The sequence below is a fragment of the Molothrus ater genome, chromosome 6, assembly GCF_012460135.2.
Source record: "Molothrus ater isolate BHLD 08-10-18 breed brown headed cowbird chromosome 6, BPBGC_Mater_1.1, whole genome shotgun sequence".
NCBI classification, from domain to species: Eukaryota; Metazoa; Chordata; class Aves; order Passeriformes; family Icteridae; genus Molothrus; species Molothrus ater.
Genome location: NC_050483.2, coordinates 11,510,754 through 11,535,697, shown reverse-complemented (window position 1 = coordinate 11,535,697; position 24,944 = coordinate 11,510,754). Strand labels below are relative to the sequence as shown.

Genomic DNA, 24,944 nt, shown 5'->3' with positions numbered 1-24,944 from the left:
GGCTTGTTCTCCCTAGCCCTAACCCAGGCCTGAAGCTCCTTGGCTGAACTGTGCTGTTATCTAACTCTGCTCTGACAGGAGACTCAATCTGCAGAAAAGGAGGTGCAAGCAGAATTATACCTCTTCTGGAAAGGAGCTTCAAAACTTCATCTCAGAAACTCACTGTGATAATATACTGTGGTTCTTAGATGACTTGCCCATTTTCTGATGATAAAGACTAGCATGTATACCAGAACATTTAAAAATTGTTGTTTGTCTTCTGCATATTGCAAATGCTGTGCTGAAGAAACTGACGGCAGCTTTACTTCACAAATTTTCCTTAAAAACTAGATTTACTTCCTCTGAGATTATTGCCAGGACTAAAAGATAAGCACTGCTGATCAGAGCTTGACTTTGCACTCCCCCCCATGCCTTTCTGGAAGAAACAACCTGCCTCAGCAGAGCTGTTTGATCTTTCAGGAGCAGGTGTCTCCTGAGAGAAAAGGACAGAAGCTGAAGGCTCCTCTTCTCTTCTTGTCCCAGTATAATTCAGGTGAGGTTGTGCTAAAAACTTGTAATAATTGAGCCAACATCAAGCAGCAGAATCTGAAGGGATAGTGTGCTTCTGAGATGCTGCTTAGCAGTTCCTTGCAAACCTCATTACTAAATATCAAGGGAGGGTGTCAATCATACACAAGCACAGGCAGGTGAACTCATTAAAAATGCTGCAATTTGAATGCTCAGCAACAACTGTGCCTACAATTTTCCAAGCAATGAGCAGAATGAGGTTTACCATGTCTAATACTCAAGAGGAATCACGTGATTAAAATAAGCCAAGCTCCACAAATTGCTGGGGAAATGTAGCCATACACTCTCCCCATCATTAACTCAGGAAAACATAGAGGACTTTCTGTGATGAAACAGTTCTCTCAGCATTAATCCTCTACAGTTTTTTGATAATAATTTAGGATAATATTCCTCAGGACTGAATTAAATAAAATCACCCACGTTGCATAAAACTGACACAACTACTATAGTAATGAACTTTGGAAATAGAAAACCTCTGCAAGTACATTTTACAGGAAGAAAAAGCTGTGAGGGAGCAGCTACAGTCCCATACCAGACAATAATGAAATTATGGTCCATTAAAAATCGCCAACAAGGGCATTTGTGCTAGAATTAACTAGATAACCTTTAGCACACCTAACCTAGAGCTTTTTGGGGAATCGAGGGATGCAGATTTTAGAACTCCAAAACTGAAGGCATTCAAAGGTATTGTACCAGTGCATTCCATCAGCACAGACCAGCAGAAAAAACCCCACTTGTCTTGCATGCAATTCCTAGATTTCCTTACATCAAAAGCACCTGCATTAGAGGGAGAATTTAGAATATTGCTACAGCAAAAATATAGCCCATTTATTTATCCATTTGGAGAACTGAGTACATTTCTGTGGCATTCACATTCTCTGAAAAAAATCCCTTCGCCCAGGATTTTTCTCCTGGGAAGCTGAGAAGCCTCAGAGAAAAAAGAAAATTCTTATCTCATTTGCTTCTCCTCTGTATTGTTCATGTGGAATGTGTTTGGAGATTGTTTATCCACCGGTGATTGTTTCATTGGATTCTGGTGTGAGTTGTTTTGACTCATTGGCCAATCAGGGCCAAGCTGACTCTGGAAAGAGTCACGAGTTTTCATTATTGGCTTTTTGGCATTCAGTAAGTATCCTTTCTGTATTCTTTAGTTAGTATAGTATAGTATTCTTTAATATAATATAGTATTATAAAGTAATAAATTAGCCTGCTGAGAACATGGAGTCAGATGCATCATTCCTGCCTTCGTTGAGGCATTCCCTGCAAACACAACACATTTCCCTTGGCTTTTACCTGTTCTGGGATTTTCGGTGAAAGCGCGACTCCTTCTTCTGCCTTCTGGTCACGGGGGGCGCGGGCGTGGACGGGAGGGGAGGAGGAGCAGCAGCTGTGGGAGATGGAGGTAGGCCATTGCTTGGTTTGCTCTTGTGGGACTTGTCTGCCTCGTACTCAAAGGTGCGTTTGGGCTTGGGGACAGGGTTCACGGCGCTGTTGGGCGCGCTTTCCAGGAGCACTCTGGGGCCCACTGAGCTCGCAGTAACGCCCTGTTTTGTTTTACTGCTTTTCTCAGCCTCAGGAGGGCTTTCTGGTTCACTCCCCAAAATAACACCCCCGCCTTTGCTATCGCTGGGGGTTTCACTCAGTCCCTCCACAGTAGGCAGAGTCCCAGACTTTTTCCTCCCTTTGTCAACACTGTAGCAGCTGCTTGGTAACTGAGGGAGGCCTCTGCCCGACTGCTCCTTCAGTGCCTGCTCGATCTTCTGGATTCTGTTGAGCACAGCAGAGGACTCTTTCCTCACATGGCTCTTAAGGAAAGTGGCAGAAGGAGGTTCACTCCTGCCCAGTCTCTTCTCAAACCGATGGCAGGAATCCCTATCCAGCAGTTCCTCCTCCTCCGTTTCCGGGTAAGAGCACTCAGAAAATGTTCGGCTCATTCTTCTGAACCCTTTGAAATCAAATGTCTTGTCGCTGCAGGGAGAGGTCAGCACACTGGGGCAGCTCTCACTGCCTGACCTCTCCCCAGCATCCCTCTTGTCCATGCACACGCTGGCCCTGGGGGACAGCTCCCGGCGGCACTCCCATTCTGTGATCTTCTGCCTGATGTCCAGCGTCTGCGAGCGGACGCTCACCCTGCTGCTGGAGAGGGTCCTCAGTTTGGTGGCAGTGCCCAAGGACAGAGTGCTCCGGGTGAGCGGATGGCTCCCTACTGCTTCCCCATCTTGGCCCTCATTTGGACTCTCCTTCTGGTCAGCCTTGAACACGGACAGCCTTTTATCCAGAGCACCCACGCTGATGGCTTTGAGGGGACGGCTCAGCGAGTCGGTGTCCGAGGGGCTCGTGGAGGTGCTGCGCAGCGTAGATGTGCGGCTGTTCCAGTCCTTGAGGCACAGCCTGGAGCTGGAGACTCTGGAGAGCCCAGCAGAGCGGGAGGAGTCCTCACTGTCACTGAGGGGGTAGGCAGGGCTCCTTTGAGGGGACAGCAGGGGTGGCGGACTGGCTGACTGGCACCTGGAAACAAAAAGAAATAAAAAAATCAAGGCCTTGGGGAAACAACTGGAGTTATTTGCCAACTTTCTTCTGGCTGCAGGTCTCCATACTGCAAGACCCCTCCAAAGCATCATTGAGACACCAGTGACCATTGGCCACAGTCAGGGGTGGGAGGTGGCAGCCTTTAACTGGCCATGAGCAGGACACTTGGCACATCCAAAACAAGTTTTCTCACCTCTGTTTGACCTCCTGCTTTTCCAAGTTTCCTGAACTCAAAACCAGCTGAGATTCTCATAGCACACCTCTGCCCTGAAAGCATCTACCACCTGCAGATGAGTAGACATGGTTCGTCTTGGAGCTGGTGCTGTGGCCAACAGATTAAATTCCCCTTATCAAACAGAAGTAATTTCTTATCAAAAGAATATTACACACTGAGAAAACACATTAATCTGCTCACACTATGTGTTGAAGAGTATAAACTACATAGAAAGATCTCAGTGTTACCCTGGAAAAAACCCTTGGAACAAATTCTAGCCATGGTTTGCAAAATCAGCTATTGTTACTGGGGTTCTGTACATTGTTGCAAGGACTTTTAAGAACAAAAAGACACAAGGACATTAAGTAACACATTAATCATTTGGCTCATCAGTGACGAGCCAGCAGTAAGGAAATTAAGCCAAAACTGTGTCAAAAAAGGGGGTTTGCCACCCTGCCAAAATCCATACATACAAATCATAGGAGAAGTAATCACAACTCCTTGAATGTTAACTCCTTTCTGTTTCAGACAGTACAGGAAAAAGAGCAAGAACCCATAAGTAATGTCTTGCATATGCTATTAAGTTTCTACTGTGTGAAGACTGTGGACAAGCTGTTTTTTATCAACTGACCTGTACTCAGGCAAGATCCAAATAAAAGAACTGCTTGCCCAAAAGAAATCAGGGGAGCAAATGTCTGTACTAGCGCAAAGGGAGAAGAGATTCAGAAGATCTCTGCTGCTATATTGTTTTCTTCCCAACAGCCAGCCAATACCTACAGCAGAAGTTCCAATTTCTGTGCGTTAATCCAAAAAATCTAGAGCACTGGAGTGGTTTCTGAAAAATTTACTTTGACACAGGAAATATTTTCTTTTCTTTCAAATGCAGCCTCAAACCAAATTATCAGATTTCATCCCAGTTTCCTACAGCAGATACTTCACAATCAAAGCTCAAAAATATCACCAAAAAAGTCAGAAAAATAGAATAATCAAATTATTACAAAAGGGAACTGATTTCTTTTTTCAGAGGCCTGAGAACAAGCAAGTCTGTTTGTCACAGAAGTTACACTGCTTGGTGACTTTTATTTCTTTACTGTTTTGAAAGATAAACATGCCTGTAGGAGAAGAGATCTCATGCCAAAGATGATGGCGAACACTCCTACAACAACTGCCTAAAGCAGGACAAGAAAAGATGCATGCCAGAATATGCTCTTTGCATCCTAGAAGTTGAATTTCCTGCCATTCTATATAGCTGCAGACAGGTGTCTTAAGAGATCTGAGAAGATCAAAAGCAGGTGACAGATGATGAGTGATTTTGGCTGGCTGTTGCTGCTGTTGTAGTAGATTACCTGGCATTACCTTGGCCAACATACCCTTAAAGTGCCTGAAGATGAAAGCTAAATCAGCCTCCTCAGGCTTAGTGGGGCACCCTGATCCTTCATTATTTCAGCCTGTCTTATCTCAGTTTCTTCAGGTTGATACCACAAAGCCAAATTTTTATATTATTCATAACACTGCCTTAACTTAGATTTGAGATCATGTTCTCCTAATTCTTTCATATCATGCAGACCCATCCCAGAGCTGCACTGACCTTTCTCTCAAGGAAACAGGCGTTACCCAGTGATATGTATTTTCCAGTATTTTATGTCAAAGGACTACCGCCTCCACTACAGCCTCAGTAGGTGCACGTTGGCTAAATCCACTGTCAGGATTCAGCTACTGGATAGGGACAGAAGAGGCCCTGTGGAATGGTTTAGCATGTTACAACTTGCTTATTAGACTCTGATCTGTACTGGCAATAGCAAGAATAAAATATAAAATGACAGGGATAAGGTCAGTAAAATTGGACAGCGGAGGTGAAGAACATGCTGACAATCAGATAATCAGACACCTCTCTCTGCCTTTGACACACTGCACAGAAAATACCATAGGCAAAGTCCTTCATCTCCTTATAATCTAAGAAATATCTTTTCAGCTATTTCCACTGTCAGGAAAAGGTTTGGTGATTCATCAGGGAACGAGGAAAAGGGGAAAATTATGGTTTGCATAACCCGAAGAAGTTGTAAAACATTTCTTCTTAAGAGGCATGAGCCATTCGTTTAGACCCCAGGTTCCAGGTAAGGTAACTGCAATTAAGGCCTCATATTGAAACCCCCAAATTCAGTTACAAAACTCCCAATCACTTCCACTGTGCTAAACTGGGGCTGCAGAGCCCCAGGCCTTCTGCAGGACTTTGCCCTCAAAGACTTGGGTTACCTCAGTTAAGAAATAGATTCTGGTTTTACACTGTATTACACTCTAAATTTGAGTAATTCAGAAAGAATCTAGAGGACTTATTCCACAACAAGGAGAAACAGAGCTTTGTCTCAAAGGTTTCAGCATACATTCTCTAAAGGATGCTGGAAAGTAACAGAATGAAGGAGAAAAACAAGTCCAAAAGCTGATCAGTAGATAATAAAATGGTTCTTCCCTAAGAAACTTACTTCCACTAGAAGAATGTTCTCTTGAAGGCACAATAGTTCCACAGACTTTAAAACTAGTATTACTGGACAGAGTTGGATAATTAGGAAACTTGCAACCTTCCTCAAAAAGACTGTTAAGCAAAATGCTTTTAATTGAAGTTTTCTTCACACAGAACAATATGGTGCAGCCCCTCACAATGCATATCATTACACAGACTTTCCAAATGCCATCTATAAATAGAGATGATGGAATCAAGTTTAGCTTTCTTAACAAGTTCCCTTGACCAAGACCTTCATTTTGGGCAAGGATTATTTCTTTGAGGATATAAGCATTTCACAAAAGACACCATTCTAAGTGGCTCTGATTCCCTAGGGGCATTCTTCCAACACACAGCCCTAGGAGTGCAGTGCCCAAACCCCAAGCAAGTCAGGCATGCACTGCAGTCTCAAAGGCTGCCAAGCAGCCCACAATGTCCTCTAAACAGGTGACAGATCCTGGAAGCACCTTTCTGCTGGAACTCATTGCTGCTCACCAAGGAGAGCAGACAGAATCCAAGAGGTGCTTTCCAGCTCTCTAGATCATGCTCAGCTTTGCTATTGTGATTTTTTTCCTTGAGAAATGAGCAGTTACCCACAGTAGGAGGAAACTGATAATATCAGTCATGCCCTGTAGGATTTTGAACTGTAGATACAACTGATCTTCACATTCTGATTCAGTCTCTCTTCAGTTTCTCTTTTGGTCACCCAAACATAGAAAAAACTCGTAATTTACAAAAACTGTAATTCTAGAGGGCTACTCTCAAATATTCATATATTCTATTGTTTTCTCTAGTAAAGGCATCTCCTTTCACCAGGTCCAGTGACCACATGTGGATACCAGTAGAGCTGCATCTCAGCTGCACCAAGAAGAGAACAGACACACTTCCTTTAAGATAATTTGCAACCTACTCATCACAAGGCAAAAGATGAAAAAACTGAGTTCCTGCCTTTTAGCAAGGCTAACTTGTACTGAAAACCTATGGGGATGGAGAAGAGCTCATTCTTGGTGCCAAAAGTGCCTGAGTTCTCACCCTCCATCTGACCTAAAAGTCAAAGAGTCTTCAATTTTGGACAAGACACCAATCTTCTTCCTGCAAAATGTGGTGATAACATTTGTCTGTTTGTAGAAGAGGAAAATTTTAATTCTTGGAAACCACTCTGAGAGTGAGCAATACAAAATTAGTATTTAAAACTAGAGGGGGCTTGGCCTTTTGATCCAGTTGAGCAGAGGCACAGCTCCTTCCTGCTTCCAATGCCAAACATCAACTCCAGGAAAGAGCAGCAGTGGGTGCAGAAAATTCCCACAACTTCATGAGTAACTTTTAACAATGGGAGGCAGCCAGAAGGGTGGCTCTGGAGCTGGGTTTGTGCCTTGGGAATCAGAGTATGGGTGGATAATCAGAATGTGCATTTATTGAGGCATTTGCATCCAAGATCCAGCATACACTTTATCCAATATATACACTTTATATACACAGTAAGAAAAATCTTAGGTTGCATTTCAGGCTTTAACAGTGACTGGAGGGTGCTTAAGTGACTTGCCTTGAAAGAGTTACAGGACTCTCAACTCTCACTGCCCTGCTCTGACCTCTGAGCTAAGCAGCTCAGACTCTGCAGCACTGTTTTAGCTTTCCTGAAGTGTCAAGAGTGATCCCAGAGATCATCCTGTCCTGAGGAAAGGCAAGCTGGAAGAAGCCACTCAGCAATTTTTAAGTTTTGTAAATCCCATCTGCTCTTCTTAAACTGACATGTACAGAATAGTAGGAGAGATTTTAGCTCTCTGATCCAGGGAATTTCCCACTCCAACATGCTCATGCATGGGAGCCCAATTTACTGAAAGAAGAACAAGGAACACGATGACAAAAAGGTACTGGGTTTTCCAGGCTCCTGTTGATGAGGTCCCATCATTTCCCAGTGACACTGATGCTGGGTGCAAAGAATCCCAGCACTGGCTTTACTCCTCAGGACTTTCTCCCCACTTTTATTAGAAAAAAATATTGCTTTCTAAATATTTTATTTAGGGTTTTATTCTCATTCCTGGTTCTTCTCAGGGCATTGTGCCATTTCATCAGGACAACCTAACCTGCTTGAGGGTAGCAGTAACATCAGAATCAGCTGTGACCATAGGACTGAGTTTAGGAATGTGTAGATTTGGCCAGCACTAGAAACTTCTTGTTGCTCTAGCCAATATTTAAGGAGATCTGAAGCAAAAGCAACAGAAATTTCTCTTTGCAGGGGCAGCAAAACTCATGTTTAACACATGCACTAAAGCTGCCCTGATAGGTAAATGAGGATCTAACTTGGACATTTTCTGGAAATTTGTAAGAGAGAATGCTAAGGAATATTCAGCCACCAACTGCCAGCCACTCTGAGTGCAGATCCTGGAATCCATCCTTCCCAGAGCCAGGCAAAGTGAGAAGGAAGCACACCCTGCTCACCTGCTAGTTGGAACCATTCGCTATACCATGCACATTTTGGTGTGCTGCTGCTGAAAACAGATGTAAGGGGTCACTGTGATATTCATTTATATCAAACTTCTACCTGATTTGACAAGGCAGGCAGAGGAGAGAAAACACGTAGAGACCGATAGCTCAAATTAGAAACAGTGGTTTTGTCCCCTTCCTTTTGTGACCTGTACAGAACAAGCCCTTTGCAGAGGTTCAGTAACCACAGCTCCTTGAAACCAGTACAGTTTCACACCCCACCAAGGGCAGTGCTGCCAGAAAATCACAGCGCAAACAAACAGAGCACATAAACTCTTCTGCCTTTGTCAGACATTCTTGGGAAAGCTCCCAGTACAAATCAATACTTTTGCACAAACAGAAACTGAACACACCACTGCAGCACAGCAATCTCCCAGGCCTCTTCAGGTATAAAAAGGCAGAGTAATTTAAGGAGACCAAAAAAGCATAAGGACTTTTTGATAGAAGCAATGATGAGGAACACGTCTCCAAAAATTCCTTCTTTCTCTCTCTATACAAGAATTAGTAATAAAATTCCTCTATGCTTTCTCCAAAGGACTGTGACAGCACTTTTAGCTGTCCAACAGCAGCAGTCAGTGGTGGGGTTGCACTTTGAAATGAGTTACAGAATGAGTCATTTCACAGAGCAGCGTGGATTCAGCATTATCTCTTTGTGACAATGTGCCATTTCCTTTCCTCACCAGAGGGCACAGACAGGCAGAGGCAGTGACTGCTGCAAAGACTCAGCAGGGGACAAATGCAGGGAGTCAGGCTGCTCTAACTGGGTTAGCATGAGGGTAAAATGTACAACCATCACCAGAACGGGTGATCTGAAATCTAAGAATCTAAGCTTTGCTGCTTAGTTGAGGTGGCCCACAAGAATCCCATGTATTGATGATCCTTTGAGTTCTGACTTTTTCTTTTCAAATATAAACAGTCATCTAGGCTTGGACTGCTGCCTTGTACTGCACCAAAGAATATAAATTGAGTCTTTTAATGTCTTAACTGTTCCAGGAGCAGAAAAGGACTTTAAAACCTTTGTTGTTACTTCTTGTAACCAGGGATTATGGGAACATTAAGGCCAAAGAGACCTCCTGCACTACTGAATTTAAATCCATTCTCATTTGGCAGTAAACCCTTCTATTATAATATATTCTGCACTCTCACAGCACACAGCATTTTCATTTTCTACATAACTCAAGTAGATAATTACAGATTGTATTTAATTATCTTAAATCTAAATAAGAGTTTATGACAAATAAAGGAGATGAACTTTTCACACTCAAATGCTGGGCACACACCAGTAAGGTGATTTTTGAGCTGATTCAGCTTGGTGCTGGAACAAGTGGTGCAACTTGTCATATCTTGCCTCTCTCTTGGGAAAGAAAGTGAGGTACGTAACAGCAGAACAAACCCTCTTACACCAGACCCTTTATAATCTTTGAGCTCTCACCAGGAGTCTGCCTAAAATCCCCAAAAATCTGCATTCCAGATAATATCCCCCTGTTATTGCTGACTTTGGGATTGTGACAAAAACAAGACAAAAACTTGTACTTTCTAAACTGAGCAGTGAGTCTGCATTATAAGATTGTTTGAAATAGGCTCACTCTCATGAACTTGTGCTGGGATGGAAAAGTCCCTGCATTTGGAGAGAATAGGCAGTAAAATCAAAGTGGAGAACAAATCACAGTATGTTTAAAGATAGAACAAAAATAGAATACAGCAATTATTTTCCTGTTTGTACTTCTGAATTTTTTCCCCCAAGGAGTTCTGATACTTTCCATTGAAATAAAAACTGAAACCATATCAGAACTAGCTACAGAATGATAGGACTGTGAAACAGGCAAAAAAAAAAAAAGACCAGGCTCTGTGTGTGGTTTTTAAAAGCCCCAGTGTCTGTGCTCCCAAGTACTGAGTCAATGTTAACAATTGTGGGGTGGATTTGCAGGGGTGCTGTGGTGAATTCCTGTGTTTAACAGCCCCTCACCCCAGAGCTGTAGGGCCTTTGCAGTTGGTTCATGAAGAAAAGTACACACAATCACAGCTGACTGCAGATCAACTGTACTTTTATGGCTCAGAAGCAAAAAGATCTGATTTACATCAGGGAAATGCAGGAGTCATTCTGCCAAAGTAAATTACATGAAGTGGCAACTATGCTCTACCACTGTACAAAACAAGGGCAAAGAAATCAAAGTTGATGAGTCAGATCCTAAATTCTTGAATTAGCCTGGATCCATAAAGACAAGACAAGCAAGACTAATCTGACCATGAGGAACGACTAAAATAAAATGCCATCAATCAGCAAGCACTAGGTGTGTTTGCCAAGTGAGGGGGAAGAAGATAACAGGAAATTGTGAAATTATCTAGACTGAGAGGGTTAGATTCCCTGCCACTCCAGATTTATGGCTGTCTTGTGTCCTGTTACAAGGCAAGGGCAGGGTGGTCTTTAAACAATTCCCCCTTTAAGCCTTTTTCACCTCCTCTGTTCAGACATAAATAACTACCCAAGGCAAAGAATACCAACAAGCCTGGGGTGTGTATTTGCATCACAGGCATCAGAAGCTGACTGTGATAAAATCAAAAAGCAAGAACAGAAGTATTAGAGTAAGCCATTCTCTCTTTTCCACCAAAGTAAACTGCACTGGTTTCATGGGACCATCTCTCACTTTTGCTCCAAAAATATGATTCAAAGTTGAAAAAGGAAAGCCTCCCTTGGAGTTAGTCTTTTCCCATAACATGTTCTGAATAATAATTTATGCAAGAGATATTTGCATTGTTACAGCTCCACTATAGTTATTCTTCTGGAATTGGCTCAGTATGTTTTAGTCTTACCTGATATCTTTAGATCTTGGGAGTTTTGCAGGAGAGGGAGTGGCAATGCAGCAAGTGATGGCATTATTTTCTTAAACCAGGCAGAAAGCACAAACCTTCATTTGTCTATTTAAGAACTGCCTTTCCTTGAAACTTGTTCTTTAGCAGCATGTCTGAACATGCTGACTATTAAAAATCCCAGTGCACATAGAGGCTCTCAACTTTGCTTTTTCAAAGCACAGGTGATTTTTCAAGAGGCTTGCTCATCTGTCCCGCAATATCAAAGCAATAAACTCCGTGGAACTAATTCTGACAAAGCTTTCCAAGTTTTCTATGCTCACGCAAATGCAATTTGGGAAGCATTAAAAATTATTTTTATTAATTGTGACGCTCAGTTTTCAAGATATCTGAGGGCATTCTGGGTTTGGCAACCTCCAAATCTGAAATTTGGGTTTTGAAAGTTGTTGGGAAATAGGCTCATCCCTCTTCTGCCCTGACAAGTCAGAAAACCTCACAAGGTCACTCTATACTTTTCTGAAATACTCTATATCCACAGAGAAAAGATCTGAACAGGAACTCAAAAAGTCCTAAATCCTGGCTGCTCACTAATCCAGAATAGAGACAAATCTGCTTTCCCTGCTTCACATATAAATCAGCTTCTAGGTAATGCAAAACCTCATCAAATAGACTCAAGTATAACTATCCAACAGGGACAGAAAAATAATAAGAATTCAGAACTCCCATCTTCTACAAACTTTCTTAACCTCATCTACTCTGAGGAGTTTGTTTCAGAATAAATATAAAATATTTTATTTGCCTTTCCTACCAGTATCCACATTTTCCTTCCAGTTCCACCAGCTTAGCTGTGGTCCCCAATGTGCTGCCAGTGTCCAGTGAGATCTTTCTGTAGAGCTTTCTTTTGTCCAGTTTTGCAAATTAGATTATTTAACACAGTGAGAAAGCATCCCAGAAGAGCAGGTTATAAAACCAAAAGCCATTGTCCATCTGTCTGCTATGAAACAGGATTCTTAATTTCTGTCTTCATTTCAACTACCACTATCACAGTCCATCAAGTCCGAGGCCTGAAATATCTGGAGAAAATACAATATGGCACACAGGATAATACTAAAGGGATTGAAACGATCTGAGAATATCTGTGTTGCTTCTGGAGTTACTGAACTGCAGAGGAAATAAAAAGCAAAGCAAAACAAAATAAAATTTAAAATACCATTAGACTAGAATGTCCTGCACTGTCTCTGTGAATGCAGAAGAAGCTCAGCATCACCCTGTCTAAACACAGCCTGTCAGCCCCAGCCTGTCTCACTGCTGTGCACTTGGAGCTCATGCACTGGGAAGGGAGGTCACAAGTCATATGGACCATCTGAGGCAGGGGAAAAGAAGAGCTCATTCTGATCTCAAACTCTGCCCAAAGAGTGCTCAGGCCTCTGAGGTCTGACTCATCTCTGACCTGGGTGCCATCCTGTTGGCAAGACACATTTAACAACTCAGTTCAACTTGCTACAACCTTCCTCTGTAAGCAAAAAGCTGAAGTACTGTCATAAAACCAGCACACTCCATGGCAGGAAAGCTTATCTCCTCCCTGAAGGACATTTTTTGTACAAAGAATGACACAGCTGAGAAATGTGCCCTTGTTCTTCATCTTTAACTTCATTTTATAAGCTTTGCCCTCTCTCTTTTGCCCTTAGAGTGGATTTCCACTTGCTTCAATCACCAAAGATGCCTGTGTCTCAAACTTGGACTATTTTTCCAACATAATAAATGCTATTACCATCCTCTGTGAACTTTCCAGTCATTGAGTTATACAATTGCACCTCTAAACTCATCTGTCACTCACACATACACTGACATTAATTGCAACCTTTGAGGATAGGCAAAACAGTTTTCCTACCAAAAGTTACACTTTTTTTTGTTTTCTAAGTAGCCCAACATTCATAACAGACTCTGGACAGGAGCAGTAGTAATATCTCTCACACATACACAATATCTCTCTCTTATATAAATAACTGAAAGAAAGAAAAAGAAAGAAATCAGATGCAGGAGTTGGTTTTTTTTGGCACCTGGAGAAGCAGAAGGTCAAGGGAGCAGTTGATAAGTGAAGGATGACTCATGGAGGTGGCAAAGCAAGGAAGAGAGAAGGAAACCTATTAATTGAGTATACAACAAGTCTCATCTGCAGAGGTTGCATCCTGTATCTGAAGGAGGAAAGATTTCAAAGTTTATACCCCTGGCCTCTCTTATCATAATTTTCTTCAGTCACTCTGACCTTATGGAACGCAAAATACATTGCAGCTAAGATGACAAACATGACCCTTGGTACACTTGCCAGTGTTCATAAATGTGGCTGGATGCCAGGTGGCCACCAAAGCTGCTCTGTCACTCCCTTTCCGGAGCTGGACAGAAAATGTAACAAAAAGCTCATGGGTTGAGATAAGGACAGGAAGATATCCCTTACCAATTACCATCACACCATTTGGGGGAAAAAAAGTTAATTATCAATCAAATGTGAGTATCATCATGAGAAATATACCCAAATCTTAAAAACACCTTTCCCCCACCCCTCCCTTTTCTTCCTGAGCTCAACTTTGCTCCCCATTTTCTCTACCTCTTTTGCCGCAGCAGCACAGAGCTACGGGGAGCAGGGGCTGGGGTCGGGTCATCATACAGCGCTTCTGCTGCTCCTTCTTCCTTCTGGAGGGGACTCTTCACACTCTTTCCTTGCTCTGGAATGGGGTCACTCTCACTGGAGACAGTTGTTACACTCTTCCCTTGCTCTGGAATGGGGTCGATCCCACTAGAGACAGTCCCACTCTTCCCCTGCTCTGGAATGGGATCACTCCCACTGGAGACTGTTATTACACTCTTCCCTTGTTCTGGCAGGGGGTCTCTCCCACTGGAGACATTCAGACTCTCCCCCTGCACCAGAATGGGGTCATTCCCACTGGAGACAGTCACACTTTTCCCCTGCTCCACAATGGGATCACTCTCACTGGAGACACTTACTGCACTCTTCCCTTGCTCCAGGCTGGGGTCGCTCCCACTGGAGACACTCCCACCTTTCGCCTGCTCTGGAATGGGGTCGTTCCCACTGGAGACAGTTATCTTCCCTTGCTCTGGCATGGGATCACTCCCAATGGAGACAGTTACACTTTTCCCTTGCTCTGGAATGGTGTCTCTCTCACTGGAGACAGTTACACTTTTCCCTTGCTCTGGAATGGTGTCTCTCTCACTGGAGACAGAAACATTTTTCCCTTGCTCCAGAATGGGGTTGCTCCCAATGCAGACAGGAACATTTTTCCCTTGCTCCAGAATGGGGTTGCTCCCAATGCAGACAGGAACATTTTTCCCTTGCTCCAGAATGGGGTTGCTCCCAATGCAGACAGGAACATTTTTCCCTTGCTCCAGAATGGGGTTGCTCCCAATGCAGACAGGAACATTTTTCCCCTGCTCCAGAATGGGGTTGCTCCCAATGCAGACAGGAACATTTTTCCCTTGCTCCAGAATGGCGTTGCTCCCAATGCAGACAGGAACATTTTTCCCCTGCTCCAGAATGGGGTTGCTCCCAATGCAGACAGGAACATTTTTTCCCTGCTCCGGAATGGAATTGCTCCCACTGGAGACAGGAGGATTTTTCCCCTGCTCTGGAATGGGGTTGCTCCCACTGGAGACAGGAGGATTTTTCCCCTGCTCCAGAATGGGGTTGCTCCCACTGGAGACAGGAGGATTTTTCCCCTGCTCTGGAATGGGGTTGCTCCCACTGGAGACAGGAGCATTTTTCCCCTGCTCCAGAATGGGGTTGCTCCCACTGGAGACAGGAGCATTTTTCCCTTGCTCCGGAATGGGGTTGCTCCCACTGGAGACAGGAGCATTTTTCCCCTGCTCCAGAATGGGGTTGCTCCCACTGGAGACAGGAGCATTTTTCCCCTGCTCTGGAATGGGGTTGCTCCCACTGGAGACAGTCACACTTCTCCCCGGCTCCGGCACAGGGTCTGTCCCATGGGAGACAGTTACAGTCTTCCTTTGCTCCGGCGCTTGGTGTCTCCCGCGGGAGAGAGTTCTCCAGAGAATTCTCCAAGGTGGGTCCTTCCCATGGCTGCAGCTCTTCATTAACTGCTCTGGGTGGGTCCCTTCCACAGGGTGCAGTCCTTCAGTTCACCCTTCCACAGGGTGCTGGTCCAGTGTGAGTCCACCCCAAGATCACAGGTCCTGCCAGCAATCCTTCTCCAGAGTGGGCTCTCTTTCCACGGGTCCTGCCAGGAGCCTGCTCCAGCATGGGCTTCCCATGGGGTCACAGCCTCCTTCAGGCATCCACCTGCTCTGGCATGGGCTCCTCCACAGGCTGCAGGTGGATCTCTGCATCCCCGTGGTCCTCCATGGGCTGCAGGGGCACAGCTGCCTCACCATGGGCTGCAGGGGTGTCTCAGCTCCAGTGCCTGGAACACCTCCTGCCCCTCCTTCTGCACTGACCTTGGTGCATGCAGGGCTGTTCCTCTCACACAGTCTCACTCCTCTCCTCTTTGGCTGCAACACCTCCTGCACAGTAACTTTTTTCACTTCTTAAATACGTCATCCCGGAGGCGCTGCCATCGTCGCCGATGGGCTCGGCCTTGGCTCATACAATGGCTTTGTACTGATTAAGAAGTTATATACTTGACTTGAATTTATGAGGGAATTTCTTTTCATTCACTTCCTTTAAAAATCTGTTAACCAGCGTTTGATTTTTTTTTTTTCTGCCTTATGCTATAGCACAAATCAAGTGTTGCTAAGGAGAAGTTGCTAAAGATCCAAACTGATGCAAAAGTTAGTGCAGGAAGATTTAAGGCATTGATCTGGTGCAAGTGCACACTTATGAAAAATAAAGTTTCAGTTTAAATACATTGAAATGCTCGAATAACATCTGTACTGAAAAGTAAATCAGGCTACTACATCGGACTGGTTACAGTGTGCTTCACTCTACTTTTAGCTAAACAAGCCAGGAAAATGAGGAAATGTGTGGGGCATATCCACAACTGAGCATCATATGAAAAAATTGGCCAGCCAAAAGTTGTTGGGGTTCTTCCTTAGTTGAACAGAACTTTGAAAAACTCTTTGATCTATTTATTTCCCAATCTGTTGGCATATACACATAAACTTGAAAATAAATTTGAAAAAAGAAGGAAAAAAGGGGAAGAAAGGCAAAAGAAAAAAACCAAGCCGTGATTTGCAATACTTGTTGCTATCATAGTTATTTACCTAAGAGTCCAGACAAGGACAAATTTAACTTGACTGAGGGCTACATCTGGCCCTAATTCAGTTTCACTGCATATTAACAAATGAACAATCAGCCAGTGCTGGAGCACTGTGCACACCAACATTCAGAAACATGATCTAAAGGAAACTTTCCAAAAGATTCAGACATTGGCTCCTCTCTGCCTTTTGCTGCCCATAACTGTCAACAGGAGCAGAGTTAGGTCAGGGAAAGACACTCCCCACGACTTTGTTCACTGTGATCAAGGGTAACTTAAATGCATCCATTACTCATCCAGCTGAAATGAGCCTTCCAGACCAGATTTCAGCACCACACCTACAAGAGCTGTGGGATTTCAAGCCTAAATTTGGAATCAGAATAATAGCTGGGGGATTTATATATCCTTTATAAGCTTTTGATTCTCACAAGACTTTGGCTTCTTATAAAACTGTGGATTCAGTTTTACACTGGCTTCTATAAGGAGCAGGCCAATACGTATTAACATTTCACTTCACTTTTTACTTCTTATGAAATAATTTGTATGTAGTGTAACCCAAGGATGAAAATATTTTGTGGCCACTGCCCTGCAACAGAAATACTGCACAGAAAACTGAAAGTTTTCCTCAGTTTAGGGTAAGTAAACATTAACTTAGAGCAACTAAAAGCAAGACATTTTTCCTGTCATACATCCTTTCACTTCCAGGACAAAACTAAGTTTCATGTCCCTACAGGAAGCCACATAGGTAGCACCAGGCAAAGCATCCAGAAAATGAAAATGCTATGGTGCAAGTGAGGCAATACCAGCATCTGTGTTTCAGCAAGAAAAACCAACAGGCAACATTTATAAGCTCATCAGCTCTGAAAGTATTTGCTCCCTACAGACTACAACACAAACAACAAACTCCTTCCAGCAACCCATGGGGTCTCAGATAATGAATATTTGAAGCAGTAAATTGAAGTCCAGATTCTGACCCTAAATTACATCCCTCAGAACCTCACAGAGTTGGACCCATAGTACTGATTTTTTCCTGAAAAGCACAAGCCTGTGACTTATGCTCTTTATTCAATGGGGAAAAAAAAATGCAAGTTGTCTCATTGCCAAGAAAGCACATTTCACAGAAAGTATATTAAAAAAAAGATGCCACAAAAACCCAAGACCTGAAACCAGGCATCAAAACCAAGACAACACACAAAAGTGTGCCAGCAGCACCTCATTTAATCCTGTGTTTTCATCTCAGCAGGTTAGAAAAGTACAGTCATTGTAAAGCCTATTCAGCCTAAGTATAAACAACTATGATCTCTCTCTAATGGACCAGCACTTTCTATACAATAAAAGCAAGTTCTGCTTAGCATGGGTATGAACAGTGCTGCATAACTTAATAATCACCTTTAAGAATTAAAGGGGATAAAAAGGAATCTCAAGACAAGAAACAGGCATTTAGCCTTAGAGACATGAGGTTCTGCCTGAGAGCAAAAGAGGTAGAGGGAGGATGGGAAGAGAAGGTTTTTAAAAATGAGTTTTAGTCCTACAAAGTCACTTCTCCTACACCAGAACTGCAATCTCTGGAAATGAAAGCTACTGCTATGGCTCCTCTCAGTAAGCAGAAGGTTGCTGTTGAGTTCCTGTCTGTGAGTAGACAGTTCATCTCCTGCAAAATTGGTTGTGGGAAGGACACTAAGGAATTCAGTGCTATGGCACTTCATGCTCTTCCCTTCTGCAGTGTTGGTTTCCCCCCCTCGTGCCTCTGACAAGCACACAGCTGCCCACCACTGCCATCACTTCAGCACACCCAGACTTACTCAGGAGCTCTTTCCTCCTGGAAAGATGCAGAATGGAGATGCAGGAATTCTCAGTCCATACTTTGCTATAGCCTCTGTGCTCCCCGAGCACTGCCTGCTTCACTTGTCAAGCAGCAAATGACACACTGAGAGGGTTTGTCAAACCTCTGTCCCTTTGTGTGCTTAAGGGGAGGAAACTGCTGTTAATGTTTAACAAAACAGGAGCAAAGCCTTTCTCTGCAGTCTCACGTGTTGGCTTTGAAGGCACCGGTGTGTGGGAAATCTGGCAAGCCAGAAGTTTGCTCTTGGTAGCCCACAAAAATTGAGTTTGTATTTTAAAGTTACAGGAAGCAACAGTTTGCAGTTCATTCCTGAAGCTCTGAAGTGAGGCAATCCAGCTGCCTGATGCTAAAGAAATCCTAGAAGCTGTGTCAGGGACCAAACCACACACACACAGACACAGCAATCCTGCCAGGCTCAGCCCCTATCTTGAAGCCCACATGGGTGACAGTACTGTTTGACAGGAAAGGGAGAGGTTAAAAATCCACATTCAAACCCTTTCAGGTCCCTGCCAACAAAGGGCCACAGGCTGTCTGCCATCTCCCCTCTGCCTGTGTTGACATAAAGTGGCTTCCCACCCCAGCACAAATCGAGGGGGCAGAGGTCTGCTGTCTCATTACTGGGTATTTGTTAGGTTATGTGCACTGACAGCTCCTCCTCTGGCCCCAGCTGCCAGGGTGAGTCAGGGTGAGTGTGCCACTGCAGAATAAAATGGGTGAGTCAGCTGGAGACATCCACACTGTGACAACAGGAGGATTAACCCTCACCTGAGTGTCACCAACACTGCCCATCCCAGCACTGAAGTCCCCTGTACCAGCAGCTCATCTGCCTGCCTGCATTAGCTGTTAAAAGGACCTTCAGAGCTTCCAGCTGGCAGAATTTGAATCACAAAGCCTTTCTGTGCTGCTGCCACTGCGATGAATTGTGCTTTTACAGCCAAATAGTTATGTTGTTACCTGGAAAAAGCTTGCTTTTAGGAAATTGTGATGCATGATGGATTTATCCTAGGAATCAAAATGAAAAATACCATTTCCATCTATTAGCTGCTGTTAATTGTTTGCCAAAAAAGTACTTGCTCTACAGCCACAGTATTGTGGATCACCTATGTTGAAGTGACCCTGTTTTATAGACCTAACATTTTCTTTCTATAGCTAAGGAGAGAGAAGAAAACAAATTAATACTTCTCATATACTTGAGCAATTTCCTACAGCTCCCTCACAATAAAATACTAGCACATATTGGCAATAAAGCTCATCATTAATATGATAATCGTAAAATATTTCCTTTATGAAAATAGTGCTTTAACAAAGAGCTTCAGGAACAACATATGGACACTCCGGGCAAAATTTTCCTCTCTAGTTAATAACAAACAGGATATTTAGGCTCTCAAAAAAAGCAGTCAGGCTCTTACAAGAACTGACATTCCCATTGACTACAATAGAATTTTATGGATTGACTCAATAAATCATTTTTTTCAGTGTTATTTAGTTATTGGGAACATCATATCTGTTAAAATGGTTATATTTAGTTGTGCTTTCAGCACTGAAGCCCATCCTACCAGATGCCTGCTGCTCAACAGCTCCAGGGATCCCTGGAGCCAAGGGAATGTGACACATTGCCTTGTGACACACTGCCAGTTCTATACACAGGACCTGGCCAGAATGGAAATAACTTCAGGGTGCATGATGGGAATTGCGACAAATGTCACAATTCAAAAAAGTCTCCCAGGAAGATTGGGCATTTTTGCAGCTATATATTTTAATAACATGGATGCCAGCTGTGTATTTCCATTAGGCCCTGTTTTCCTGCTTGAAGAAAAATGTTTACAGCTTTTTTTGCTTGTAAAGACCATTTGCTGTCAATGTTTGTTCCTCAAATGTGAGGACTGAAGGTGATGCTCGGTGTGGAGACTGAATCAAGCACTGAACTAATTCCCAGTTTCATCACTGAGCTAATTCCCAGTTTCATCACACAATATTGCCTGATGAATAGTGGCTATGTTATTTAGAGGATGAAGCCTGTGAGGGTGCTAGGTCTGTGCACTTCTTGCTTTGTTTTCCCAGGCAAATGTTTTTGGGTTTTGTTTTTTTTTTTTTTTTCCAGTCGGGGAGAAACATATTATCTACCTTATTACATTCAGATCTTCCTTTCAAATTCAATCTTCAAAAATTCTGCTATGTCCTCTTTTAATGTTGTGCTCTGCACAACTGGAAAATATCTTTTTAGGATAACCAAACAGTGTAGGAAACTGATAAGACAACACAGACCCTTTCATTTCTAAGACACTGATTCAAATCCAGACTGATCAGGGCACAGAAGGAAATTGTTCTCCCACACTCATGGCTTTTCAAGAGCTCAAGTGTAAAGAGATGAGTGTCTTAGCTCCTAAATGGACAGATATTCACAGAACATGAAAAATCATTTGCAATGCTCATCACTGGCATCTTTGATGGTCTTTTCAGTGAGATTGTCAGCATCTCCCTGGCCCAGAAAGCAATAGAGTTTCATTCCAGAAAAACTGAAATATTAGCATTATAATGTAAAAATGTTATGCACATGACTACTATGCTCTATTCCCTGAGGACTTCAGTCTCACTCTTATGGTCACCCAAAAAACAAACTCACAAAAAACTTGTGCTGATTCTCTGATACTGCACAGGTGGGGACTCCTGTGGGTGTTTTACATGTGTCTTCCTCATTGCTTCTATTCACTACAGTTCAGTGCAGTAAAAGCACTAGAAAGATATCAGAAACATTTCCAAAATCAAGCTTTTGTAATAATTTCCCGTAAAATTATCTAAGTTTATTTCAGATCTTAGTACCCCTGAGTACCTTATTGAAAATATAGTGATTAAACAAATAAGGATTGCAGTCTAAGGATGCAAATAAGGATGAAATCTAAGTAGTCTTCATACTGCAATAGTTGCATTTAAAATGCTTCTTTAGTGTACCCTCTCACCTAGAACTCTTTTTATAAGACTTGTTAGTTTCTCTTTCTAATTTTTTTTTTAGTTTCCAGTGGTTTTGACAAATATAAACCTTAATAGAAAAGGTAATTTTAATGATAAGGTATGATTTTCTTCATATAAAAACAAAGAATTCCAAGTGACATGAGAATTAACTTATACAAGCAATTCACAATATTCCTGTAGCCTCTTAAGTAATAACAAAGTCAAATTGATCTGAAGCTTTATGAAACAAAATCAAATCAAAATTTTAGGGTTTGTTGGGGTGTTTTCCTAAGAACCTATGCAAATGGAAGGGAGATATTGGTAAAATTTCCATCTAAGAAAAAGTCATTTGTTTGACTGACAAGTGCATTCTTCCTGAATGGACTTTTAAAATTAAAGTGAAACAAAGCAGCCAGCAATAGAAAAGGAATAGCAAAATTCCCCACTGTTTTGAGGAAGCCCAAAGGATGTAGGCAGAAGTGGGTGCACTTCTCCAATTCTATCTCGTGATCTAACTAGAAGCTGTCACCCCATCTCACAAACCATTCCTCTCGTGTCTGTAGAGCACTGTGCTCATCAGAGTGTTTCTGCAGCCCTGCTGAGGGACTTGCAGAGGTTGCAGCAGGCTCAGCTCTGCCAGGCCGGGGTCAGTGCCCAGCAAGGGAGGGGAACATTGCGCCCCAACCATCGGAAATCAGCAGGACAGTCAAAGCCTGTATTCAAACCCTTCCCAGCCTCAGGGTCATCTGAACCGGCACTGTGACTCCTTCCCACTGCAAATGTTTCTGTTCCTGATGGCCCTCCCACCTCCCATGGCCCAGTTCAGAGCTGTGCTGCCAGAGCTCCATGTCCCAAATGCACCTCCAGTCTCACAGGGTAAACAACAGCTCTTATTCCCCTCTGAACCAAACGAAACTCTGCACTGCTGGGAATGGAGCTGCTGAAAATTTGTCAGCTGCATGTTTCAGGCTGTTTCTGCTTGTAAAGCAAAGGGTACAGTATTTGCTAATAGATTTCATATCAGTTATTCCGTTTTCATCATTATTTGGCTGAAGTTTATTTGTATGGTTTTCTAAATCTCAGTGGTTTAAACAAAATTTTTCAAAGCTGTGTTTCATCACATCTCCAATAACTGAGCATATTGCTTAGTCTTAGAATTTTATTAAATCACTATTCTTCCTGTTCTCAAGCTCATTGTCAAAATATTAAAACTTGATTCTCTTCTGAATTAACAAACATTTTCTACAGGAGATTTGTTTTTTTCTCTCTCACAAATTCATAAAGAGCTCATGAATGTTCTCACTAGTACTTCTGAGCAGTAGGCAAATACTTTTGGCAGGAAAATCCATCTCAGCAGTTCAGTGTGGAGTGCCTCATTGCCTTGAGCCCTGCTCAGCTGCCAGGAGATCTCCCACAGCAGAGGGAGAGGTCCCAGCCCAGGCAGTGGGGAGAGGCTGGGACGTGCTGAGACCATGTGAGCTTAACTCACACCACTGGCCTCTTGCTCTAACAAAGTCCCTGATGGCTGCTCTGGCTGGAAAAACTGGGAAATGTTTTAGTCCAGGCCACCCCAAAACTGATGGGGCAACAGAATTTTTTATTTTAAAATAAAAATGCAGAAAAGCCTTGGCTTCCTGCTTTAGGCATACATAACTGACTCTCTTTTTCAAGCTGCTCTCACTCCTTCCTCCTCAGAGCCCTCAGATAAAACTTGCATGCCCAAATATGCACAAAAAAGCATCCACTAACCTTCCAAACCATGCACAAATGTCAAAAGTTGTAAAGAGCCAGCAACCACTTCTAGACCTGCTGCTTTCCCTGTTCCTGTGTACTAAGTGTAAGCCCAGGCAGAGTGCACCTTTCACCTTTAATTAAAATGGAGCCTTTCACCTGTAATTGAAATAGAGCCATCCACAAGGGAAACAAGCAACCTTTCTATCACTCACAGCAATACTTCCACATGCTAAGCAAGGAAAGAGTAAGAGATGAGAAAATACTTTACCATAAATGTGCTAAGACAATGGCAATCACACAAAAAATTAGTGGGAAAATTGCACGCATTAGAATTTCAAATAAGATCAAAACCTCATTGCTTTAGAGCAACACAGAAAGCTGAAGATGCATCTTTTGATTTGCAAGTTATTACAGTCTTCACAATGCTCTCTAATCAGAAATCTCAGGGTATGTAAAAAAAATAAATCTCATAGTCTTTAAATTTCTATTCATGGGAAATACATGAATGCAATTAATTACATTTTGTTTATCTTGCTGGTAATATTTTTTTACAGTAGGACCAGGGCTCCTCTGTGGTGGATGCAGAGTTATCTCCCTCCCAAGGCTCTGTAACTGGTGGTGAGGGAGTTGTTCAGGGTTGTCCTCCCCTTCCTGCCCCTGGAGTCATCCACCCTGGATGTGAACACAGCTCTTCTGCATTAGTCACAGGATAATTCATTGTCAGTGCAGGCAGACTGGATCACATCTGCATGAATGACCTGACAAATTTGGGCAGTCCCTACAGTCCAACACAGAGCTGAGGAGCACTGGTTAATTTGCTTTTTCTTTTTTTTTTTTTGTTGAATTAGGAATAGCAGAATAATTGAATGAATAAGAATTAAAGGCATATTGTTACATATCTGATAACACAAACAAAAGGCCCTACATTTGCATCCATGAAGGGATGTCTCTAAATGAGAGCCAAGTCCTGCACAGGCATTGCCTCTCTGAAGATGACTCTTCTCCCTAAACAGGTGAGTTTTCCTCAAGACATGAGATTATCTTTGAAATGAAGAATTTACTGTAGAAAGGGAAGAGAATAAAGCACTCTGAGGACAAGCCAGCAGAGCAAAAAGACTGCCAGCCCTACTCAAGCACTGACAGCAGAGCACTGCTTAATTCCAGCACTGGATGTATCTACACATTCTTTTATTTAAGAATTCTGGAGGTGTCAATTCCTAAGGCAAAATATTTCTAGACTTGTGCCCAGCCCATAACCACATAATCCTTTAAAGGGAAACAAAGTATTTTAGTTGGATTTAGTAATGTGGACCAAGAATTAATTTCACTTTAAAATAAATAAATACATTTGATATAAAACTGAATGAGCTTGGCTTGAGTATGACTGATTTTGGAAGTGGTCACACAGCTCAGGTTTTTAAGGCTGAAGCACAGGCACAAAGTCTTCCTTCAACTAAGATTTTTCTAGAAGTTTTCTTAGTTTCTAAGACTTTTCTAGGATTGTTTCTGCCTTGAGAGAAATGCAGTAATAAAACACAGGACCTTGACATGCATGTGAAATGGCTGAGCATGGACTTGTGTACATGGTGGAGACAGGAAACCAATCCAAACCAATATTTCTAGTAACCAACCCATGGGCTTACTTGGTTAAGAAATGTAAGTCATTCTTTCATTTGATACTTAAAGAATTATAAACAATCCACCTGAAACATTCCTGGGGTGTCTGTAGTTACATTAGTCCAGACTTTCTGGTGCTTCTCTATTGCCTTCACTGGAGGTAAGGTAGCTCCACCAATTAAATTTCTGTCCTATTAACTTAAATTCTGGAGAAGGAAAAAGTTCTGAGTCACAAAGCCAGTGCAAACATATCTCAGCAGGTTAGGCTAATGGGGGTGACAAACTCTCAGTGACAACATCAATGTCCTCACATGCTGCTGAGAGATAAAAAACAAAGCCTATATTTAGAGGCTGGTGGGTACTCAGCTCAGTTCTTCCCAAGCAAGAAGATCCAACTCATGATATCAGATTTCAGTTTTAACTAAGTAAGAGTGTATTTGGTCCAAAGATTCAACTAAAAGTATTTAGAAAGAAGTT

At 42.7% G+C, this 24,944-nt stretch overlaps 1 protein-coding gene across 3 annotated transcripts in view; it reads right to left on the bottom strand.

The window, feature by feature from the left end:
* Nucleotides 1–24,944, bottom strand: part of DENND2B (DENN domain containing 2B) — a 155,880-nt gene that overhangs the window by 58,567 nt on the left and 72,369 nt on the right. For all 3 annotated transcript variants that reach the window (XR_008508442.1, XM_036383853.2, XM_054515142.1), the window contains one exon: nucleotides 1,861–3,075. Coding sequence is in view for 2 of the 3 variants with exons in the window: in XM_036383853.2 (XP_036239746.1) it covers nucleotides 1,861–3,075 (1,215 nt within the window). In the remaining variant the exon portion in view is untranslated. The remainder of the gene's footprint in view (nucleotides 1–1,860; nucleotides 3,076–24,944) is intronic.